Here is a 22,168-nt window from a genome sequence, read left to right on the forward strand (position 1 = left end):
ACACACACACACACACACACACACACTCACACACACACACACACACACAAAGCCTTCCTCTCTCAATGGAAACCAGACACACACGCCGTCCTCACACTCCGAGCCAAAAGAAAACAACTCCCGGCCGTAGCTAGGCAACTCCAAATGTGAGTCATCCTTCTGCCGCGCCCTTCATCAACGGATCGGCCTCTTCTGCGAGGTTCTGTTTTAGAAGCAACTTGAGAATAATTCAACTAGCGACCGGACGTCTGTGTGTTTCATCTGGCAGAGCGAAGTGAGTTTGTTTCTGAGCCGCTCCAGGAAGACAGACATGCGTACGAGGACGGTTTTATTTATTATTCTGTTCCTTGACATCATAAAAGAAACTTATTGAAGGAGTTGTAAAATGACAATGGCTGCGTGTTAAAATAACATTTTATGTGTAAACCATGAAATAAAAGTGTGTTTTACAATGAAGCGAAACATTCTCTGTGGGTTTTTGGAAAGAATTTTCTGGCTTAGTCTGAAAAGCGATGGGAATTATTTATAGGAAGGGCAAAGGTCAATTTACAAGAATCCCTTCACTGTCGTAATGTCAGTAATCTAATGTGGCGCACTGTCGCCCTCTAGTGAAAGAAGGTGTTCGCTGATGAGGTCATGTACGGCTGCACAATACTGGAAATAATTAACATTTTCTAAATGATCCAATAAATATTGAGGTATAAAAATATATAGTAATTTTTAATACTTGATTTTTAACCCAGTTGTGTCACTTCAAGTCAGAAAAATAATTATTGGTTAAAATAACTAAATTTCCATCACGCTTTTGAGATTTTTATTTATAAAAAGAAGTTCTGAAAATCATGTGTGCAGTATTTATTGTTGCTCTATAAAAATATCTAAAGTTACTGAAGTTTCTGGTTGCAATACTGTAAAGAGCAGTGTAGATTATTGCTTTACTCTTTTGTCAGTAAATAGTTCTCTAAGATGCCAGTCTGAGTTTATGTGCGTAATAAAGTTCTCAAATGTGAATGTTGCTTTGAGATTTATTACCTTATAGCGGTGCCATTTAAGACCTTTTCCCCCAGCAACCAACTTTTTATTATTATGCTTGGATACAGCCTTAGGAACAGCCAGCCTCTTCATTAATGGACTTTGGCAGCTCACCCTCCTTATGCCGGGAGTCCAGGCCATAACATAATATATTGCAAGCTTAAATTTATTTATTTTTATTAGTATTCTCTAATACTCTAATTATCTGAGAAACTGAATTTGAAGATTTTATTAATTGGGGACCACAATAAGCAAAATGGACAGAAATGAACGTTTAAAATGTAACACTGTGTGTGAAGAATCTGTTAAATAAATTGCTCTTTTCATTATGTCTATATTTATTGGGATGCACTTGTGTAATAAAGTAAAATCTGACATAAACAACGACAGCAGACGGAGTTGTAGTCTAGAGCCCAGTGAGCATGCGTCATTAATTTGTGCCAATTAGTGAGCAGGTGTGTTAGCAGGACGTCTACAAATCAGACAGCCGCTCGTCCCTCGGTCCCAGTGTTTTGGTACATAGAGAGAAAACAAATAGTATCTGCAATGTATTTGAAACTAAAAGCGTACTGCTTGGGTGTTCCACTTTTATACACCTTATCGACAATAAACCTGTCTTCTTTAGTCCGGTGTGAGCTCACAGCTCACTCCCTCCAGCCAACCTCTCGGTCGGCTCCTCACAATGTCGGGAGCGGTGTTTTAACGACCAGAGTCCCCGGCGACCCCTCCACCAGAGCGGCCAGGCACTTGGCCTACTTCAGCGGCCCAAGGCGCCAGAACCTTGAAGACGGTGACCGGACAACGACGAGGCTCCCCGGACCCGGGTCAAAGCGGGGAATTGGAGCCAAAATGGCGTCGTCTTCAAGTTTAGCACCCCGCTACAAACGCTCGCAAACGGAGGGAGAAAGGCCGTTTACTTCTCACGAGGTTCTGGATGGGAACTGCAGCAGGGGAACCATCAGACGTGTAGTTCCTGGGAAGTTTTACGTCACCGGTCAGCTGGAAGCAAACCCCCGACATGGAGGCCACCGGTCAGATTCTGCTGCTACAGGTGAGACCTGGCTTCTTCTACTACATGCAGTTTTTTTTTTTTTAAAACGCCTATTAAGTACATTTGTTTGGCTTGTATGCGGCATTGAAGTGTAATCATTGGAAACACACCATTAGCATGAATCGGGCTTAAATATGGGTTTCTGACAGTACCGAAGGAATAATTTTGCTTTAATCAGTTTCCGTGTTTGGTCAGGTTTAAAATAACAAAAAACAAACAAAAAACTGCTGGTCATTTTGTTGTTTCAGTATTTATTTCAGAAGAAAAGATTGAAATGAATGCAACTTTTTGAAAATACTTTGTCTTCAGTAGTTCCAAGAAAGGAAAGAAAAAAATAGATTTAAGAGATTTTTAAAGCTATTTCACCAAATGCTAGTTCTTGTCTGTACTTGCCAGCTTTGCCAAGTTTGAAACTTGAAAACATCTGTTCATATTTAGTATGATATATTTATAATTGTTGGTTTTTTTATTACCTTTTTGATAACCCTAATCTCCAGGTGTTTCTATTGTAGTATTATTACTGTGCCTATGACTAATGACGCCATAAACTGTTTTCATCCCAGCAAACGCTGTGTTCTCTATTTAAGATTGAAAACTTGGCTGGTTTTGTTTTTAAGTTGTTAAACTTGGTTTGTGTTTAGGTTTTTCCACATGTTCCCACCAAACGACTTGTCTCAATGTATTTGTCTTTCAGTTGCATTTTTCTAGTTTAAGGAGCATTGGGACACTGTCTGTCTTGTATGTTTGCCTCTGCAGCCTCTCCTTTTTGTTTGTACTTTACTCTAAATTTCCAACACAGCTGACTGTGATTAGCTGCCATGTTGCCTGTCCGTCAGGCCCAACGCGCTCCTTCATGTCTGCTAACCTCTCTTGTTTCATGATTACATAACTTTTCTTAACAGTCCAATTAGGAGACACAGTTGCATTCCCTTTCCACCCCAGACATATTCAGATGTTTTGTGTATCCCAGTCCAGACTCAGGACAGCCGGGCGAGCGGCGCCAGTCAGCATGCTGGTGGCTCTGAGGAGAGCTGGCGTAAGCTGGAGCCGTCGGTGGAGTGTGGAGATGACGCCATGACCCTGACTGTGAGGAGGAAACGAGCCGCACAGCTGCTGCTGGACCACGGTGAGGCTTGATCTTCATCCTGTCCCTCATCTTTAATATGTTCTGTTTCATTCTCAGACTTAATGCAAGAAGTCCAGTTGGAAAGAGGAGACGTTGAGGAAAACAGTTTGAGAGCTGCAGCATTCGGTCTGCTCATATGGAAAGCTGTGTAAATAATTTCTCACTGTATCTTGACACTAATATTAAAAAAAAAAAAAAAAAAATCACAAACAAGCATCAGATCTACAGGGAACCATTTTTCTTTTGTGTTCCCTCGCAATAAGTTTTGCATTCCCTCTTAATACACATTTAAAGAGCCTCAGTGTGTGTTAACTCTTTGGTGCAAAAATCTGATTGAAAATCGATTTATTCACTGCATGTTTATTTCTGTCTGTGTAAGGTTGAGATGGAAACGTCTCTTTAAACCATTCAGACCGACGCAAAAGAGACGCAATCAAAACTGTCAGATGACTCATTACCCAGTGATGATAACTCAGAAATGGTCATTCTTCTGGAAAGTTTCTGTCATAGGTTTGTGGTGCATTTCCATCCTAAAGAAAAAGACATACAACTTCAGATCCATAGATCTTTCAGTATTTTGCTAAAAAATTAGTTCACTGATTTTGATGAAAATGAACACAAATGCCTGATTGGGGGGGTAAGGAAGTAGCTGCCACTGGGGGGCAGCATAACCTGAGCTCTGCTCCTGCTTTCTAAGGATCTCTCAAAGCGTTTTGTTAGTTAAAAATGAGGTGAAAATGTCTGTTTAACCTCGTCTTTCTGTCTGGCTAAACCATTTAGGCATTAAGGAGGTAAAAGTGGATTATTTCTATAAGGGGCTGACAAATTGTTACCAATAACAGTTATAAGATAGTTTTTCTTTAGCAGGATATTTGTTGTCAAACATTAACATTAGAAGAAATAAATCCACAGCTAAAGTGCCGACACACCTTTATGGAGATGACCTGTATTCACCTGGCTCTGCTCCAAAGCAGGACGTTGGTGAGCTCTGAAGTGAAATTGAGCCGCTGAGGAAATTATTTAATTCATTACGGTTGGTACTGAATGTACAGAGGATGAAAACGTTCCAGCTCTCCAATAATTTACACTTTTTGTGCTTGAGGTGGAACCTATTGAGTGTCATTGGACAAATGTTTGGTTATTTTCTCTCTTTCTGTCAGTGCATGTTGAGCATTGAGTAAAAGGATGAAGTTGGGTAGGAATATTAAGGCCTTTCTTTGTTTCAAACAAAAGTCTTATGTACAAGATTTATCCTCTGCTTGATGCTGTCTAGATCTTAACTTGGAATAAAATATATTCACTTTGGTTTTTCCAGCTGTATTTCCACGATGCTGGAACGTGGGGAGGGTTTGTAGATAAGTATGGATTACTCTGTTTCCAAGGCTTTGAAGGTCTTTGTCAACATCCCAACGAAGCGTTGTAATACTGCTGAACTGTGCCAGAAATGTTGGTTCCCAATTTACTGCATTTGGATAGAGCTGTTGCCTGTAACTGCTTTGTTAACCAAATGTGTTCTTAAACAGGATTCCCTGGTTGCATGAATGATCACATTTCCAGTTTGGGAAACCAGAATAGTAACTAGAAAGTTGACATTACCCGTACGCACTTAGATTGTAGTTTTTCTTGATTGCTTCGACCTGCTTGAGAAACTGGGGTCGACTCCGTTCATCATCTGTCTCATTGGTATTTTTCAAAACGGTTAAGACGGATGTCAGCAGTGAAGCACTCCATGCTTCACTGGTTTAACCAAGAAAACCAAACCGAAATCACCTGTTGGCTATTAAAAACACATCAGTATGAAATCACCTCCTTCACACTCCAACTACAGCGATCAGTCTGCAGGCCTTAAAATATCTATGTTGTTGTTCACCACAATCTATGAAGAGATCAAGAAAGATGAGTCATTACTGGGCATTTCTGATTCTTTAATTAGATTTTTATTTTGGTTTATATTTATAGTATTTTATCTAATATTTACAGTTTTTATCCACAGTTTAGATAAAATAGTCTTTGAATCAAAATTGTGCATCAAAGCATTTCTGATTCTGGATCAAATTCTTTGAGAACGAACCTTAACATGGCACTGGCATGAAAGCAATATAATGGGCTACAATGACGAGCTGAGGACTCTGTTGTCCATCATGCAGTTATTGAATGGCTCATCCACTTGGTTGCAAGCTGTGTTTTACGGTAATGTTTGTTTTTTGCTTATTTTAAATGTTTTGCCACAGTTGGACTCATCATGGTCTGACCATGATGAGGCTTCTGTAACATTTTGAAAATGTGTAGTTTGAGTCAACAGCTGACCGAAAGCAGTCCAGAAAAACTGTAAACTTTGTCCATCATTTATTTCCACTGTGTTTCAGTGAACGGCTCATCGACGCCCCTGCTCCATCTGCCTCAGCAGTGTGGCTACTCTGTTCAAAGCTCCTGGAAAGACCTCACTCTGACGGCTCAGTATGACGCCTGCCACGTCGTTCGAGAGGTGTGCTGCTGTTTTTTAATTCCTACACGAATCACATCATCTCATCTAGTTTATAGTCATTAAACCAAAACTTTGACTTCACTGTTTTTAGCTGAAATGACTCAGAGGTGTGGTGGAGACTTTCTCTGATGCATTGACTAGCTAGATTCTTCTCTAAAGTGTGTAAAATCCTGTTTTTGGACATTATTAAAATGCTTCCCCTCAGGATGATGGCTATGTGTTGCCTCTGCTGTGGAGGGGGATTCCCGTCAAGGTCTCCTGCCCGATCTCCCGGCTCCACCTTCGAGGCGAGGGGCCGTCCTCGCTCTGCTGCTCCCCCAACGGCATGACGGTGAAACTCAGAGGACCGTCTGCTGTGGAGAACCCGCATATAAATGGTACCGTTTCTTTAAGAATCAGGAAGCACTCAAAAAAAGAGAGATCTTTTATTTTAATATCGGGTTACGCTTCTGCCCCACTACAGTTCGAGGTGAATGGACTCCTCTGGGGCTGTTGGCTGAACAGTGTGGTTACACTGTGAACAGACTGGCTGCAGAGACGGCCGTCGCCATGCCGTTCATCACTTGTGGTATAACTGTAAAGGTATAATATAATAATTGTAAAATAGTCAAGCATTGGATTTAAGTGACTAGCTCCCACCTGGAGGTGGCAGTATTAATTTTTTGAATGTGTGCAAAAAGATACTTGCAGCATGTCAAAACTCAAAGGATTAACTAAAGTACTGTGGTAATTTGGCAGTAGCAGGAATAATTGTTGCTTTGTGACAAAATTGAACCATCTTTATTTTTTGAACCTGCAATAAATTCTCTTTCAGGATGGAAAAAACACACTTCTGCTTAAATTAGGGGAGGAGATCTTCATGTTGGCTTGTCCTAACTCTGCTTTTGGAGAAGTCTCAGCCACCCATTGGCCTCTGGCTGACAGCCCCACGGATTTCACCAGAAAGCTACCAAAACCAAAGCTCGAGTCCCTCAGGCATTTGGCGTTTATGCCGCCTTTCTACTTGGCTCCACCTTACTATCCTCACCCAACATATCACCATAGTTACTCTGAAAATAAAGAACAGGACACCCACAGCCCTCCTACTCCTCTTTCTGTGGCTCCGATGGCTGACTTTAGTTCCCAGCTGAACTCGCAAGACCATTACTTCCTGTCTCTTAAAGATGTACAGGAAAACTTTATGACCCAAAAGCCCCTTTCATCTAAAGAAAAGTCGTCTAGTTTGGGTTCATTACATAAAGACCAAAAGCAGAACAAAGTTGCTCCTCTCTTGGATGTCTTGATGAATAGTTTCTCCCCTACAGCTCTGCCGGTTCAGGTGGAAGCTCCTCATTTCCACCATCCCAGCCATGATTTTAGCTCCTATTACCACTACTACCATCACCCAAAGATCCCTGCTCCAGGCACACCTCAGGGCCCAGGTCCGGGTCTTCCTGGATCACAAACCAATTCTGATTCTCCGAACCATCAACCTCCATCCGAGCAGCTTGAGGGTCTGAAAGAGGGACCAACCTGGATTTCTTCACCTGTAGACACCCAAAGGAAGAACAAAGTGACAGCAGTTCACTCACCTTACTTTACTCATCGCTTTCCTTTCTCCTATTACTACCCACATGTTGTAAAGGGTGACATGAAAAGACTGGGGCTTTCCCATCTAGATTGGACTGCAAAGACAAAGGCGTCTTCATTATCCTTAAATCCTGAAACGCAGAGTATTAATCCAGAGCCAGAAAAGGAGAAAGCAGATGTTCGGCCCAGTTCGAAACCAAAGCTACAAGACAAACGTTCTACCTCCGTGTCTCCAGCCCCAGAAAGACCAGATCCCATCGCAGTTCCTCCTGACAAACCAGTGTTCCCCACTGCAGGATTCACGTATAACGCAGATCCCTACAAGTACTACTACCATCCATACTATAACTACTACCTGAAGTATTACGCACCAGAAGCGTTGCGTGGCGTCTACAACCATCTGGGTCAAGCTTTGTCAGATTCTTTGTCGGTACAACAACCTTCCCACTTGAGATATCAAACCAGTCCTCCTCCCTCTGAACCAGGGTACGACATTTCTAGCAGACTGACGTTCCCTTACTACTATTACTACCACTACTACCTGCCTCTGCTGTTCAGATACTACCAGCAGCTCCACCTTCCAGGAGGTAAAGACTTGGATAAAGACTCTACATCTCTGCTTTCCCCAAATGTGGGTTATAGTGACCTGCAGAGGTTTTCTCGTGCTTCTGACGGCTGTCATTCCAGCGCCTTCAGTCCAGCTTACTCCAACTATATTGCTTGGCACCGAAGTGGGTTTAAAGAGAAGCTGGGTGACTACATGAGAGGTAAATGATCTCATTAGGAATCGTTTGTTTATGCTTAATATACTTGTTTTTGTATTTTTAACAGTAAAATGCTGTGGAGATGGAATCAGGAAATGCACCATGCATAACCAGGAAATGTTTTCTGGCTGGTGTTTCAGTGGAGGTGAACTCCAAGAGAAATCCTACAAACGCAAAAATCTGACTCCTCTCCACTGTACATTTTGTGAAGAAGGAAGTTGTTGTTTTGTTCAGTAGTTCTTGGTGCAGCGCCACCACAGGTGAGGAGGGGAATAGACTTTTCAAAGGTTAATTTGACACAGTGCAGTGTCAAATTAACTAGCTGAAATGTAACAAATATTTCAACCGTTGTCCCAAATTGGACTGAGTCTACCAGTTTTATTGGTGTGAAGATGCCCAGAAGATAAACTTGACTTCATACCACAGCCATATGATGCCTTGAAATTAGCCTCTGTCTCTTTAAGAACCCTGCACACTTTCTGACACCCCACCTTCAGCAGGTCATCACAGAAAAGCTTCTCATCATGCTGTTACAGCCGTTCTTAGGAGTGCTGTAGTTTGTATGATGAGCTCAGCAGACCTGCAGCTCCACCAGGTTTTTGCTAATTGCTGCTGCCGCTAGTCTGAAGGGGCTCAGCTGGAGACTGAAGCTCAAAGGTGGAGTTTTGGGAAAATGGGTGGCGCATTTTATGAGCAACCCTGAACGGCTACCATGAAAAATGAAATGAATGTGTAATGGATCAAAACGACGCTCCAGGTATGTTTTTGATGAGGGAGTATAAAGCTAAAAAAATCTTTATTTCAGTATCGGGCCAAAAACATAAAAATCTGACCAGAAAATCTCTGGGTTACATGTTTGTGTCCTGAAGCGTTGAGGCATCATGCTTAGCTGTTACTCATCCCCTAAGGATTTATGAGGATGTTTTTATCAAAGCAAACAAAATGAACCAAGTGAAATCATTCCAGTTTTCATCCCCCTCCTTGTTTCCCCTCCACATATGTGATCAGAGTATGACTAACCCAAATGGCCCGCCCCACCCTGCTGCTTTGGACCCGTTTCAGATATTTACTGCAGAAACTGTTTTTGGCTGCCGTTCACACATTTTACCTCTACTGTCTTTCTAAGAGGAAAAAAAAGAAAAGCTACCTTGTTGGTACTTGTCTGAAAACCTAGAAACCAAAAGCTGAGCTAGTCTGAGGGTTGTTTTGAACACAAACGTTGAAGTTAATTTGTAATAACTCTGTACTTTGAGGTGCTATGCTGAGCTACGTGACCTTTGGGTCAACAGATGGCCGCGCGGGGCTGTTTTGTCTTTGCTCTGCCTGACTCTTTGTTGAATCCCTCAGCAGCCCCACCTGCTCCCTCCTCTGAGGACAGGAAGGCTCCCTGCAGGCTGCAGAAGCTTTCCTCAGATCCAGACGTCCACGTTGCTCCCCCGGATGGCTGCGAACGTGTAAGAAACACGTCTGTCGGTCTCGAATTAATTCATAAATTGTCGATTTTCATTTATTTTTTTTCTGTTGGAGTAGATGAGTAGCTTGCAGTTAATGAAAATCAGTATTGTATAAGAGCAGTGAAACAAATTAATAAAGAAAAAATGATGTAGTCTGGCTTATGCAATCAGAGAAGAATGCTGACTTGGCATTTGTCCCTCATGCAGCAGGATATTCTGAATAAGGGAGAAATTATATATTTCAGTGTTAAAGAAGCTGGTGGTTCAGAGTGCTTTGTCCAGGCATGTTAAATTGAGTGGAAGGAAAAAGTGTGGATCAGGAAATGTGCACAAGCAACAGGGATGAAAATGTTAATGGATCAGATTTTTTAAAATTCCCAGGTGAAATATTTGCTAAAACAAATGTGACACTGATTTATACCACACTACTTTGTTGTGGAGAATTGGTTCTCCGTTTGTTTTCATGCATGTTAAATGACAGGGATTCTGTGTGTGTGTGTGATGGGAATCTTTAGTTTTATTTTTGCTGTCTTTTTTTTTATTTTTTATTTTTTTTAAAGGCTCCAGTCAAGGACTGGGTTTGCAAATTAGCCTGTCTAGAAAACCCATGTACAAAATGATTTTGTTTTTAATATTGACTCTTAAAAACGGGTAAAGTAGATTAAATAAACTTGAACTGTAGCTGGAGTCAGTACTTCAGGAACTCCCACACAGATGTTTTCAGCGCCAAGTTGTATTGAGCCACTCCTGAAATAATGATTTTTATGAAGATCTTAAACGGGTAAAATGGAAGAAAGGAAAAAATCTCTTGCTAATCTGAGGTTACCATTAGAAATAAACAACCATTTCCACGATGATGTAATTTCAGGTCCATTTGTAAATTGAAATGATGCATGACTACAGGATGAGCTGAGAAACTGGAATTTTGTGTCTTAAGAGATTCAGCCTCAAACTTTAAAACTGGTTTTCCATCTGAATCCAAACTTGACTCCAGAGATATAATGAATTATTATTCTGTACTTTTTTTGCTCTTTTCTTAGATGCCTGGTCAGAGTGTGGTCCATCAGGCAGAAGTTCACGGCCTCCTATCGGACAGAGGTTTCTTCCCTGTAAGGTTAGCAGTCGCTCTCTAAGTGCATCTTGGGTTCTGAAAATCACTTTTGTCTGTCAAGTTTTCATTCACAGTCAGGTTGCTTTAGGTTTATTTTTGCAAAGCAAATAATTCTTTAGTGTTGCATAATTTGGCCGCATCCTGTTGGAATGCTTCATGGGGAAATATTTGCATTTCTGATGATGACATAAAAATGGCTTTATTGTTTATTCCAAGCCAGGAAAATCAGATGCAGTATAATATGTAATCTCTCTGCACTTGGTAAGAAAAAAAAAAGCATAATATAATGTAATAGAAAAATAAAAATCAAACGATTTCACTGCCCACTCCTTAATAGATTCTGCAGTTGCTGGCATACATTATGAAAACCTGAAAGTTTTAGGTGGTTAATTTTGTCAGGTTACTCTGTCAGCTAAAGCATTAGCATGCTGCCTTTCCTCTTGAACTTTTCCAAAGCTAGTCATGTTAACGTCATTATGTTGAACTGATTTAATTGGGATTAAAATGTTGAGAAATTTCATCATTGGAAAAAAAAATGTGGTTTTTAGATGTTAAAGCTGAGAAGTGTTGCTTGGATTTGCACGCAGCCTCTCTCTGGGTCGGTACCGTTTTGGAGTCACTGACTCCAGCTACAGCACACGTCTTACATGTTTTTCTGCCAGCTTTGCACACTGAGGTAACTTATTTATTTTATTTTCTTGTCCAATTGGTGCTGCAAAATGATTCGGTCTTGAACGAAGAACATCTAGGAGGCAATGTTAAGTGTTTTATATCTGAACTCTGACTTGAGAAGCTATTGTTTTACAAGATGTCTGGGCTTTCTTTAAAATTATTAAATGTGTATAAAACTAACTTGGGCTCCACTGATCCAAACTGTTCCGTTGTGACTCTGTTAAATGTTTCCTTGTTGGTAGATCTTATTCTTATTTTGCCACCATGTTTCACAGTTATAGTGTGGATGTTATGCAGTGTTTTCACCCACACATTGCAACAGATGTTGCACTTTCTTGGTGCACTGGGTGCAATAATCACTTCCTGTGACCTTTTGGAACTATTTTCCTTGCTCTACTGCTCTGTGCAGCAGAGATCTAGGTAGTTTAGTGTTGCGTTCAATTTATCCCAGTGGATTTTATTTATTTTTTTGTTCATGCTTGTGAAGGGAGATGAACAAAAAAATAATCTGATTGTCACAGTGGAAATGATGTGTAATTTTGCATTGGCTCTGTGGCCAGATGTTTCCTCCCTGGTTACCTTTGTCCTCCTACAGGCTGATGGTGGGATGCGGCGCCCCCTCTGGTCCAGTTGACATCAGGCCCTCCGCTGAGCCGCCGTCGTCTGCCGTCACCGTCGTTCTGAGGATAGCAACCGGTGACGCCTCCATTTCTCCATCAGACTCATGAAAAGTCCCATTACTGCTTATGCACATCTTGACGTTTTTGCTTTGTAATGAAAATCATACAAAGTTTTGCTGTTCTCGCATTAGTAGGGTAGTATTTTAATACCTGTACTAGATTTCAGATTTTCATATTAACTTTTAATACATTTATATTCCAAAAAGAAGACTAAATAAAAAATCTATTTTACAAACCAATAATTTACCAAAAAATTAATAGGCTACCTGATCATGGACTAAGTGAATAATGAAAGACATCTACTATCCATATTCACATGGATTGTATTTAAAGATGAATATATTTGTTACACAATACATATACACATCGACATGACGGTGTAAGCCTTTTAAAATTTGCCATATTAAACTCACCGAAAATAAATTCCAGTTTCATACCAATAACTGAAAAACATCTAGATTTAACTTTTTCTCTCTAGCATGTTAACAAACCCTGTAAATTATATTTACTCTTCACTTCATGTCTGAATTCCAAAAGGAAAACGTTTAATGGTGTACACAGCATTTCCAGTGTTTTTATATACACAATATCTTTAAATGGTAAAGTATTTTATTTTGAATAAAATATTTATTAGTTGGTTTGTGATATCCCACTTTGTTAATAAAACAAAGTATATATACTGGTATATTGTTTTTGCGACCAATATACCAGTAATTTTTTTTTTCCATTTGCACTTCCTCATATTTCTGAGCAATCTGACAGATGTATTATAACCAGAAACGAGTACATAACACGCGATCCTTGTGCGTCTCTTAAACCGCTCCCCTCCATCTCACAGATGCGTCCTTCTCCAGCTTCCACCCCAAAGCTCGGCTGCCCATCAGCCTCCTGCAGGGTGACTCTGTCCATGTGGAGCTCAGCCTGCTGCAGCCGGCAGACCCCTCCCTGCTGCTCCTGCTTCACTCCTGCCTGGCTTACACTTTGACCCCGCATGTCTACTGGATGCTGTTTTATGACCGGTACGGTGTTCGCACACATCAGGAACGGGTTGTGGCCGCTTGTACTCGTGTGACATCTTGCAGAACAATAAAGAACTTGGCTGGAACGCCAATTGTGTCTGTGTTCAGCTGTAGCAGCCAGAGTGTGTCGCAGCTGCTTCCTTCCCCTGACCCTCGGCACATCTGGAGGATTAAAGTTTCCAGCTTCCCCTCCCTGCCTCCAGCGGGCTACACCTACAGGGCTCCTGGGAGGCCAGCTGCATCGGAGGACCCAGAGGTAGGAACAGAACCGGCTCCTCTTCTGGGCCTCATTCACACCAGAGTAAGACTTTGCTGCTAAGACAGAAACCAACCAGAAGGTCTTGTCTGGTTTTAGTGGCGGGGTGGAGCTGCATTTCCATTAACCATAGAATTGTGCTTACTGGAAATGATTTCTAAAAAACTTGAGTTTTTCAGTAAAGTTTTAGGATGAAGTGGTTTTTCAGCTTAATTAAAATGGCTTTATTTTTCAATGAAACACTTTTTTTTTTTTTTTTTTGCATCACGAGTCGCATGATAAACTGGTGTTTGAAACAAACTTGCAACAAAAGGTATAAAAAAATTCTAGAAAACAGCTGGTAATGCTAATCATCCTAAATAAGATGTTTGATACAGAAAATAGTAACTTGTTTTTAAAGATTACATTTTTCTACATTGACTACAGTTAATTATGACCCTGAACAACGAAGACATTTAGATGAGCAGTAATAAATATAAGATGTATAATAAGTATTATAGATATAATTCCAGAAACTCTTACTTTTTTTTTAATCTAGCTGCATCTGTACCAGATCCTGTAGGATTTTTATTGTTTGTAGGTTTTCAGTGATTCAGAGAAAAGCTCCCTGACTTTGGATCTATTGGAGAAAGTCACTGATTTTTATTTAATAAAAAATGACTCCGAAGATTGCTGCCTTTGAACTTCTGCTCGTTTTGCAGAAATTTCAGTGAAAGTTGAGATGAGATCCGTCTAATTGGTGCATCTCTAGTAAGGTAAACCTCATGCACAAGCCTGCATTGGGTGCAACCTGGTCACTGTTGCTATGGACGCAGGCTTGCATGCTCAGTCACATGTAGTGCTCTGTCCTGAAGACCCCATCACCTGGATCCTCTAATGCTGCTCATGGTGGAAACTGTTGGATAAGATCAGGCAACCTGCTGCTGACGATGCTCTGGTGACATTTTCCAAATCTGCTGTAATCAAGTCACAGCTAACTGTTCAGGTCAGGGAGAATAAAGTCTTACTCTGGTGTGAAGGTAGACCTTGGATTATGTTGCAGCACCATGAGAAGATGATTGTAATGTAAAACCTTTTCTCCCTCCATCAGGTTTACTTCCTGTGCCACACAGAACTGTGCTCAGCTGTCTATGGTGACTGTGGTGTGAGCTGCAACAACGGTAAGAGATAAAGTTATAGCTTTAGGTTTAATCTATGAAGATCCTTCAAGATTTGTCCTTACAAATATTTTAATGACTCTTTTTTTCCAATCACTAAAAAACCAACATGGAACACATTTTTCCCTGAAGATTACAACATTTCTACATATCAGTTTCTTTTTATTCCTGGTATTTTAACCAGCTGAAATTTGCTTGCGCATCATTTTAAAAACTTTTTCTTTTTTAAATTATTAACTGCTGGTGTCAAGGACTGAAACAGAAATGATGACTATGTAATGTTTTGGTTTGCCTCACCAAAAAGAAAAATGGCTTAGAGTCTGGAAATTACAGTAGTTCCAACTTTGAGGACCTTCATGTAGTCTGGTCCTTCAGCATGTCTCACAAGGTCAAAGGTCGCTGCACAGTGTGACTTCTCCACCTGCAGAGCTCTTATTATTGGTCTGTTATTTTCTGGTCTGCATGCATCGTCATCCCAGTCGAAACTAAACCTTGCACCTTGTGTTTATTTGTTCTTCATACATGACAACTATGCGATTCACTATACATTTTAAACCACTGTTGCATTTTTTTCCTTACTCAAACACGTCTTCTGAAAAAGCTCAGACATGAAAGTATTTTTTATTTTTGCACCATTTTTACCTTTTGTTTTCAGATTGGCTTCATTTTATCTCTGCAGGTCCCAACACTGATGAAACTGGATGAAATAAAGACACTTTTACACATTTGACTTATTTCTGTGTTTTATCAAAAAACCTGTACAAATTGTCTGTTTTGAAAGGGGGAATAAATTTAGCCGTTTGTAGTTTGTTTCCAACATTTGCATGTTAAAATACATTTTATTTTAAATGTGGCTTTCAGGTCCCACAAAGCTCATCTTACAGAAACTAAAAGCAACATAGTTAACATATAAAAGTTGGAGTAAAATGATATGTTTAAAAATACTTTTAAACAGAAGAGTTCTCAGCCCCGATTTTAACAACGGCATGTCACAGTGGTTTGTTTATTCCGCTACATTTGTTTGCACATTTATAGAACAGAAACTTTCTATTCACAAAGACTTGTTCATTTCCAGACTTTACCCTTACAGCAAAACGACTCAGATCATGTTCTGAAATTGGCTAATTACTTCAAATTCAATCTAATTTCTGCCTGTTCTACCACAGTGTAGGGAGAACCTCAGGCTCTCATGCTGACATTTGATCCATTTTTGGAGAGACGGCTCCAAGTTGACAGTTTTCTACAGCTCTCTGGATCTGTCCTCGCTTTAGTCACCCGGTTTGACGGTCTCAGTCGGAGACAAGAACGGGATCAAGCAAATTGTAAAAGTAGCCAACAAAATTACAGGTTTTAGATCACCTGATTTAGCAGAAACCTTTTTAAAGATTTCTACAAAAGGAAGACATTGCCCTATTCTCCAAATCTCCCACTTCATGGTGAATTTTAGCTTCTACCATCTGGGAAGAGATTCAGGCAGCCCAAATCAAGAACCAACAGATGGCAAAGATCTTATTAGCAAGGTTATTATTCAGATTTCAAATGTAATCAGGCTTTTATTGATATTTGTACATAAACTTTTAACTGTTTAGCTGATGATTTTCCTTTTCTCTCACCTTGCTGCAAGGAAACTTCCCTAAGTGGACAATAATGACATACTGATGTATGATATATAACAAACCTTCAAAAGCACGACTCCAACTCGGCCTGAATCCTTTTAACTTCATGATGAACTTTATATTTTAAATGAACACAAAGAACTGAGAACTCTGGAGAGTGACTGGAACATTTCTGTATTTCTATATGTGGGAACCCTAAACTTCTGTTCTTGGGATATGCTACTTCCACTGTTTTCTTTGCCAGACTTGGCTGGAAGACATTGATCCTAGAGTAGGTTTTTAATCCACCCGTTTTATTTACGGCTAAATTTCTAAGCATTTCTTGGATGTCCCAAAAATCTGGTAGACTCAACAGGAAAACTGCACCGGCTCTCTACACTCTATTCTTTTTTTCAGCAGATCTTCTGTCTTCTTGGCGTTTCTCGATCAGAGGCTACTTTGTCTTTGGCCCTTATCACAACTGTTGCTGCCAACAATTCTCGTCTTGGCATCATGATTCCTGTAGCACAAGCCTGAAAAGGCGGTGGTGGCCCTCTGTTGGATGCATTTACACGTCCTGAAGCCACCTTCCCTGCAGCCTTGTGGTTCAGAAAACTGCAGACTTTCAGATATAGCAAGAAACGGTGGAAGAAAGTTCATGTCAACTGAGGTCTGAAGGAAGCTTCTGTAATTTGCAGTGGGATGAAAATCTATCGGAGATGAAAACTACTAGCTGTCTGCAGCTCAGACACCAGAGGGGTGACATGAAGAGTCTGAATAATTTACTGAGGAGCTTCAGAGTCCCGATGAATCTTTGAACTGTACAGGGCGGCGCAGACGACTTGTGTGATCTGTGAAGGAAACGAGGGTTAAAACAGCCTGCTGAGGTCGGTGGAACATTTCGTCTGCTTGCGAAGCAAACTGAATTACTGGAACATAAGTTTTGCACTTGTTTACTTTTGCATGAGTCAAACAGTCGACTATTCATGGCTGTATCTGAGGTGAAATGTTTTTCCCTAAATAAATGAGCAGAATTTGCCTACCAAAAGAGCTCCGGTTCCAACGAAGACGGCAGTCACCAGCGGTGCGCATTGGTCAATGAAGCTTTCAATGCTCTGTTGGCATGTCGGCTGAAAAGGAGAAGATGTAACGCTTAACGTTTTTGATTTAGGAGTTTCCAGGATAAGGTGCTCAGAGGTATCCTTGCTGCTGTGTGGGTCAGGCTTTTCCCCACTTCGGAAATTAGATTATGGAAAATATTTTCCACATACACAGGTGTGGGAAAAAAAAATGTTTCTCTAATAAACATGAAATCTTTTAAAGAGACTATTCAGAGTTGAGAAAAAATTTGCATTCCTACAAATTTCATCTGCTTTGGAAAATGAGATGGTTTTTGTCCCTCTGTACTTTACAGAAATGATTTATTTAAGCCTCGTTGGGTCCTTTAACAGCATCTTCAAGATCACGACTTGTGCATATCACGTACCTAAGGAAAACACATCTACAGTTGGAGGCTTGTTTTAATGCGACTTATGATTTCTACATTTAGAATTAAGTTTGTAATTTGGCTAAAAATCTAAAAGTATAGAAAATGTGTTTTAGAAATGACTAAAGATTTAGGGTGTGTAGTGGTAGACCTGTCAATGACTCAATGGCATAAATTAAAACAAGCTCAATTTCCATTTGTGTGATTTTATCCTTATTGTCTTCTACTAAACTTTTAGTTTCAAACATTTTCAATTTCTGCTCATGTTGGATATTTACATTGTCTCCTAGTTCCAGTGTTAAATGTTCATTGGAATTTAAAGTTAATTGAACTTTGAGAATGTCTGCATTATTTCACCTTTACTATATCACCTGAAAATGGTCTCAAAAGACAAGGTTACCATTTACCACAGTGACGTCTGACAATTTATCGTCCAGCTAAATTTATTGACATTTCTACCTAGTAGGTATTTTTATTTTCTGTGGAAAACAGAAGTAGAAACCAGTTGTGGTTTTCTTTGCTTCAGTCTCTGGATCACTTGCCCTCATGATGAAAGTCTGTCTGGACCAAGCATGACGGATTATTTTGATGAAACACCAACTTACTGCCGGATTGACATGCTTCGTCACATCATCCGCCTTCGGGCAAGTCTTCTTAACCATCTCGGTTAGTTGGACTCCGGCCAAGCCGCAGCAGTGGAGCTGTAGAGGGGAGATGGAGGAAAACATTAAGAGATCAAAATGTATTCAACTCTGTCAATAAATTTTAACTATTGGTTCACTTGTTCGCTGTATTTGACCTTTCACAAGTCCTGAATTATAAAGGAACACATTCCTTAAATCTGATAGTTTCTCTTCTCCCCTCTACAGTTCATATGTTTATTCTTTGAGTTCTTGAACCCAAAGGTTGTGGTCATTAAGTGACAAATGCAACCAGTTTAGATCTACTGAAATTATTAAAAGGAAAATGCTAAATAAATGAGGCTGTTTTGGTTTTTCTACCGATGCAGTGAGTGCTTACCAAACCATGGACGTATTTGAGAGTAGCGGCCACTGTTTCATCTTTATTCTTCCCGTAGAGTTTATATACGTCGCTGTACAACTCTCCAAACTTTTTTCCAACCTTATCGATTAAATTAAATGATTAGAATAAGAAGCATCAAATCTTTACCAACATCTGAAGACGTTTGCGGTTTCTTTTCCTGCTTACCGTGTCCTTGCTGGTGTAAGCGAGCGCTCCTACGGTGATTGCAGTCACAGCCAGGAGGAAGAGGAAGACGCAGTACTGAAGAGAAATGAAAGGATAAAATGAACGATTTGTTCATCAGAAAGCCTTGTGTGGTATTGACATGAAATCTGAGTACTTATTACTTTCTGTGGAGGAGTGAGGGCCTCCACCATGACATTAGACTGAGCAGAAGACAAACCATCCACTCTTTTGGTCTGAGGCTGTTATGAAAATGTGTTGATTTGATGGACTGATGGCTCTACAGCCAACCTGTTCTTTCAGGAGCCCATTTCTGAGGTCAGACACTGATGTTGGACGAGAAGGCCTGCCTCCCACCATCCATTCAACTTCATTGTGCATTTCAGTGGATACTGTTGGAGGCTTATTTTAGTTATAGTAGTAACTTTATTTTCTTGCTTTGGCTTTAGGTGGAGAATTATGTATACATCAATCAGGTAATGAATACTCAACAGGAGATTGCCATTTTCAAAAAACACTGTTTTGTTTTCGCCCTACTTTTGCTGTCGCCATTTAGCATAAGTAGCGGCCTGCACATTATGTAGTGCGGTAATTTGTCGACAGTTGACGTAAACCTTTTAGAAACGCACTAATGTGAAAACTAAAAAAGTTTTAGATTTCACCCATTAGTTTTTATTCACTTAACAAAAATGTTTTTACAATTTCAGTTTTCATTAGTTTTTAGTCAATTACAACAGCCTCGGTCAGAGCCTCTGAATTCAGTGGCTCTGATGAGCAACGAGATACTGTAAGCAACATTCATCACTATGAATGAACAACTTGTTTTTTGTTTTCCTTAATATACTCTACTTTGCATGTTGGTACAACTAAACACAAATCGCTTCCCGCCTGAAAGATATGATTACATTTGTTTTGGAACAATCTCGTCCTGAAAACGTAAACACAACTGGAACCTATTATTTAAAGTGACAAGGCAACAGCTTTCATAAGTTGTGGATTAGAGTTCCAAATTTAGTTTCCAAGGCGAATTTAATACCACAGAATTAATGCAAATTGATTTTTGCATTAATTCTTTGATTCATTGGTAGATAACCTAAAGGGTAGTTATTTCTTTGTTACTCCCCGAGCTTTCCCCTTAAGGTCACATCAGGAATTGAGTATTACAGGTTATGCTTGATTTTAAATTTCAAATACAGACATTAACAGAACATTTGAGAGGGTTGTAGACATATTTTAATGCTAATTATACTTCAGTCTCATTTCCTTTGGGGTTTCTCTTAAAGTGGTTAGATTTCATGTCTTAGTTTAATTGCTAAATAAGGTAAATCTTAATTTCACTAGGAAATGGTGATTAATTACTTAACTCCCAAGCGAAGTAGATATTTTTAAAATGTAAACCTCCTTTTGTAGCATAAAATAAGCTTGCTTCCTGACTCTGTAGGAGTTTACCCTTCAGACCGAATATTGACTTTAATAAAAATAAGAAATCTCACCACTAGGAGAGCAATTTTATTGTAATTGCAGGCAGAATGCTCTCCAAAAATCCCCAAAGCCACCATTACAGAGCCAAGGATTACCAGGATGTAGACGACTGGTGAGGTAGAAAACAGGAAATGATGTTAGTCCGATGCAAATGTACAAAAAGGCTTTATGGTTACGACTCATTTATTTACTGACCTATGTGAAAGACATCGGAGTCGATGCTTTTTTTATCGTCGTCATTTACATTGAACATGTCTCTGGAGTTACCTTGGAAATTCAGCCACAGGCCAAACACTAGAGACGCAAACCCCAAAACCTACAAGAGAAAGAAGACGTCGTTGAAATCCCTGAATTTTACTTCCTCCGTTACTTCAGGTGCATTTTAAGATATTAGACTATCAACAGATCATTGACATTTTGTCAGTAACGCAACATGTAGTTATAGCTCATGGAAGCGCAAAACTGTTTCCAAAATGATTTAATTTTAAATGCAGAATGGTGCTACGCAGTCAAGACGGCTGACACAGATTACTAAGAAAGATTGATCTCACAGTTGTACAACCAAGCATATTAATGGGAAGTTAAGTGTAATAAAAACTATGGCTTTAAAAAAGATGTAAATTAGCCCTGTGTAGTCTGCTGACCCGACTCACCATTTCAGGCTCAGGAAACCTTTGTGTGTGTTTCGATTCAATGTCTTGAATAATGTTGTTGAATTACCTGTAAGCCACAGGCATCAAAATGACAAGAAAAAAAGGCTTGAAACATTTCACTCTGTGTGCTGAATCGCGATAACACAGGAATGAACAGGGAGATGAATTTAGCCGGGAATTAAAACACTGTGGATGGCTTGGGCAGAAATACACATATGAATTTATACATATGCGTTTATGTACATATTATGTTTATACAAGCCAAACGTCGTCATACGCTCTTTTCAGACATGGTAACCAAACTTGTGGTGTTTTTGAGTATGTATATCTGGTAATAGGATATTGCATTTATGCTTAGAAAATATTAAAGTTTTACTTTTATTCTGTTTTGCTGGTGAAATGTCTGAAATAAAAATGTATCGTATAATGTATAAACTCCACATTTTTAAACAAGTTACAAAATACTGACATTTTAATATATTAAATTAGTTTAGCCTGTATTTAAATATCTCACTCTTTGATAAATCTGAACTCTACTTTAAAAAAATCAAATTAATAAATACACCTTTTGATTGGTTTTCCATCTTATTCTATGTAATTCAAACTGTGATGTTTCACACGTTTAAGTCTTATTTGTTTATATAAGCCAGACTTACCGTAAAGATGATATTGAAAACGATGAGGATGTATTTGCAGAAGACCCCGCATCTATCCAGAAGGACGTCAATTTGAAAGCTGTTTTCTGTCGATGACTTCATTGCTGTGAGACTCAACGGGCAAATAATTAAAAAAAAATAAAACTAAACATGCAGTTACTAGTTAAGCTGCTGGCCTCATCCTCCTGAAACGTGACGGCTGTAAATGTTTTAGCTGTAAGTGAAATATTTAATGTAGAGCCGCTTATTCAGCTGTTAGGAGCGACAAATTGAGCTTTCTAATAACAGTTGGCTCATTTTTACCCAAACATATGGAGGCTCCGCCCCTCGGCTCCAAACCGGACCTCTGATTGGCCAGGTGGTGTAGCTCGCGCAAGCAGGAGGCTTCAGACAAGAAGTGATTGGGCGCGCAGGAGCATCAAGCCGTCACGCTCTTAACAGGGTATTCGAATGTTTTTTATGGAGTGAAATTTGTTTCATAATTATACAATAAAAAACATAATCTCAAGCAAACATTTGTGATTTTAATAATTAAAGTTTTTTAAACAAAACTTTACAACTCAAAACGTTTTGACCACAATTAAATTTTTTTTAATTAAGTTTTTTTGTTTGAGCCAATACATTTGTTACAATTCCAAAAGTTTTGACCACATTTTTTCTTAGAGATTAGTTTTTTATTATTGAATAATTGTAAACCAATTTAACTCCATAGTT

General features: G+C 39.5%; 2 protein-coding genes across 4 annotated transcripts; one reads left to right on the top strand and one right to left on the bottom strand.

Moving 5' to 3' along the window:
- Positions 1 to 1,484: 1,484 nt before the first annotated feature.
- LOC103143656 (uncharacterized) lies at positions 1,485 to 18,065 on the top strand. Of its 3 annotated transcripts, none has more exons than XM_007560275.2 (13): positions 1,485 to 2,083; positions 3,054 to 3,209; positions 5,576 to 5,694; positions 5,900 to 6,071; positions 6,158 to 6,276; positions 6,509 to 8,030; positions 9,378 to 9,481; positions 10,522 to 10,595; positions 11,860 to 11,960; positions 12,783 to 12,963; positions 13,072 to 13,219; positions 14,310 to 14,379; positions 17,984 to 18,065. In XM_007560275.2, the coding sequence occupies exons 1-13, from the start codon at positions 1,579 to 1,581 to the stop codon at positions 18,031 to 18,033; spliced, it is 3,321 nt and encodes a 1,106-aa protein (XP_007560337.1). In that variant the 5' UTR covers positions 1,485 to 1,578; the 3' UTR covers positions 18,034 to 18,065. The 3 variants fall into 3 exon arrangements, with proteins under 3 accessions (XP_007560337.1, XP_007560336.1, XP_007560338.1); XM_007560274.2 differs by having other exon boundaries at positions 1,486 to 2,083; positions 9,375 to 9,481; positions 17,984 to 18,062; XM_007560276.2 differs by lacking the exon at positions 17,984 to 18,065 and adding an exon at positions 15,056 to 15,106 and having other exon boundaries at positions 1,486 to 2,083; positions 9,375 to 9,481.
- On the bottom strand, positions 16,089 to 21,915 carry LOC103143655 (CD9 antigen-like). Its single transcript, XM_007560273.2, has 8 exons — positions 21,455 to 21,915; positions 20,341 to 20,461; positions 20,157 to 20,254; positions 18,667 to 18,741; positions 18,478 to 18,579; positions 18,063 to 18,158; positions 17,015 to 17,101; positions 16,089 to 16,822 (listed from the first exon to the last, which is right to left on the bottom strand). Exons 1-8 carry the CDS (start codon positions 21,554 to 21,556, stop codon positions 16,754 to 16,756), a joined length of 750 nt encoding a protein of 249 aa, XP_007560335.1. The 5' UTR covers positions 21,557 to 21,915; the 3' UTR covers positions 16,089 to 16,753.
- Between the last annotated feature and the right edge of the window lie 253 nt (positions 21,916 to 22,168).

The sequence above is a fragment of the Poecilia formosa genome, unplaced genomic scaffold, assembly GCF_000485575.1.
Source record: "Poecilia formosa unplaced genomic scaffold, Poecilia_formosa-5.1.2 Scaffold114, whole genome shotgun sequence".
In the NCBI taxonomy this organism is placed as follows: Eukaryota; Metazoa; Chordata; class Actinopteri; order Cyprinodontiformes; family Poeciliidae; genus Poecilia; species Poecilia formosa.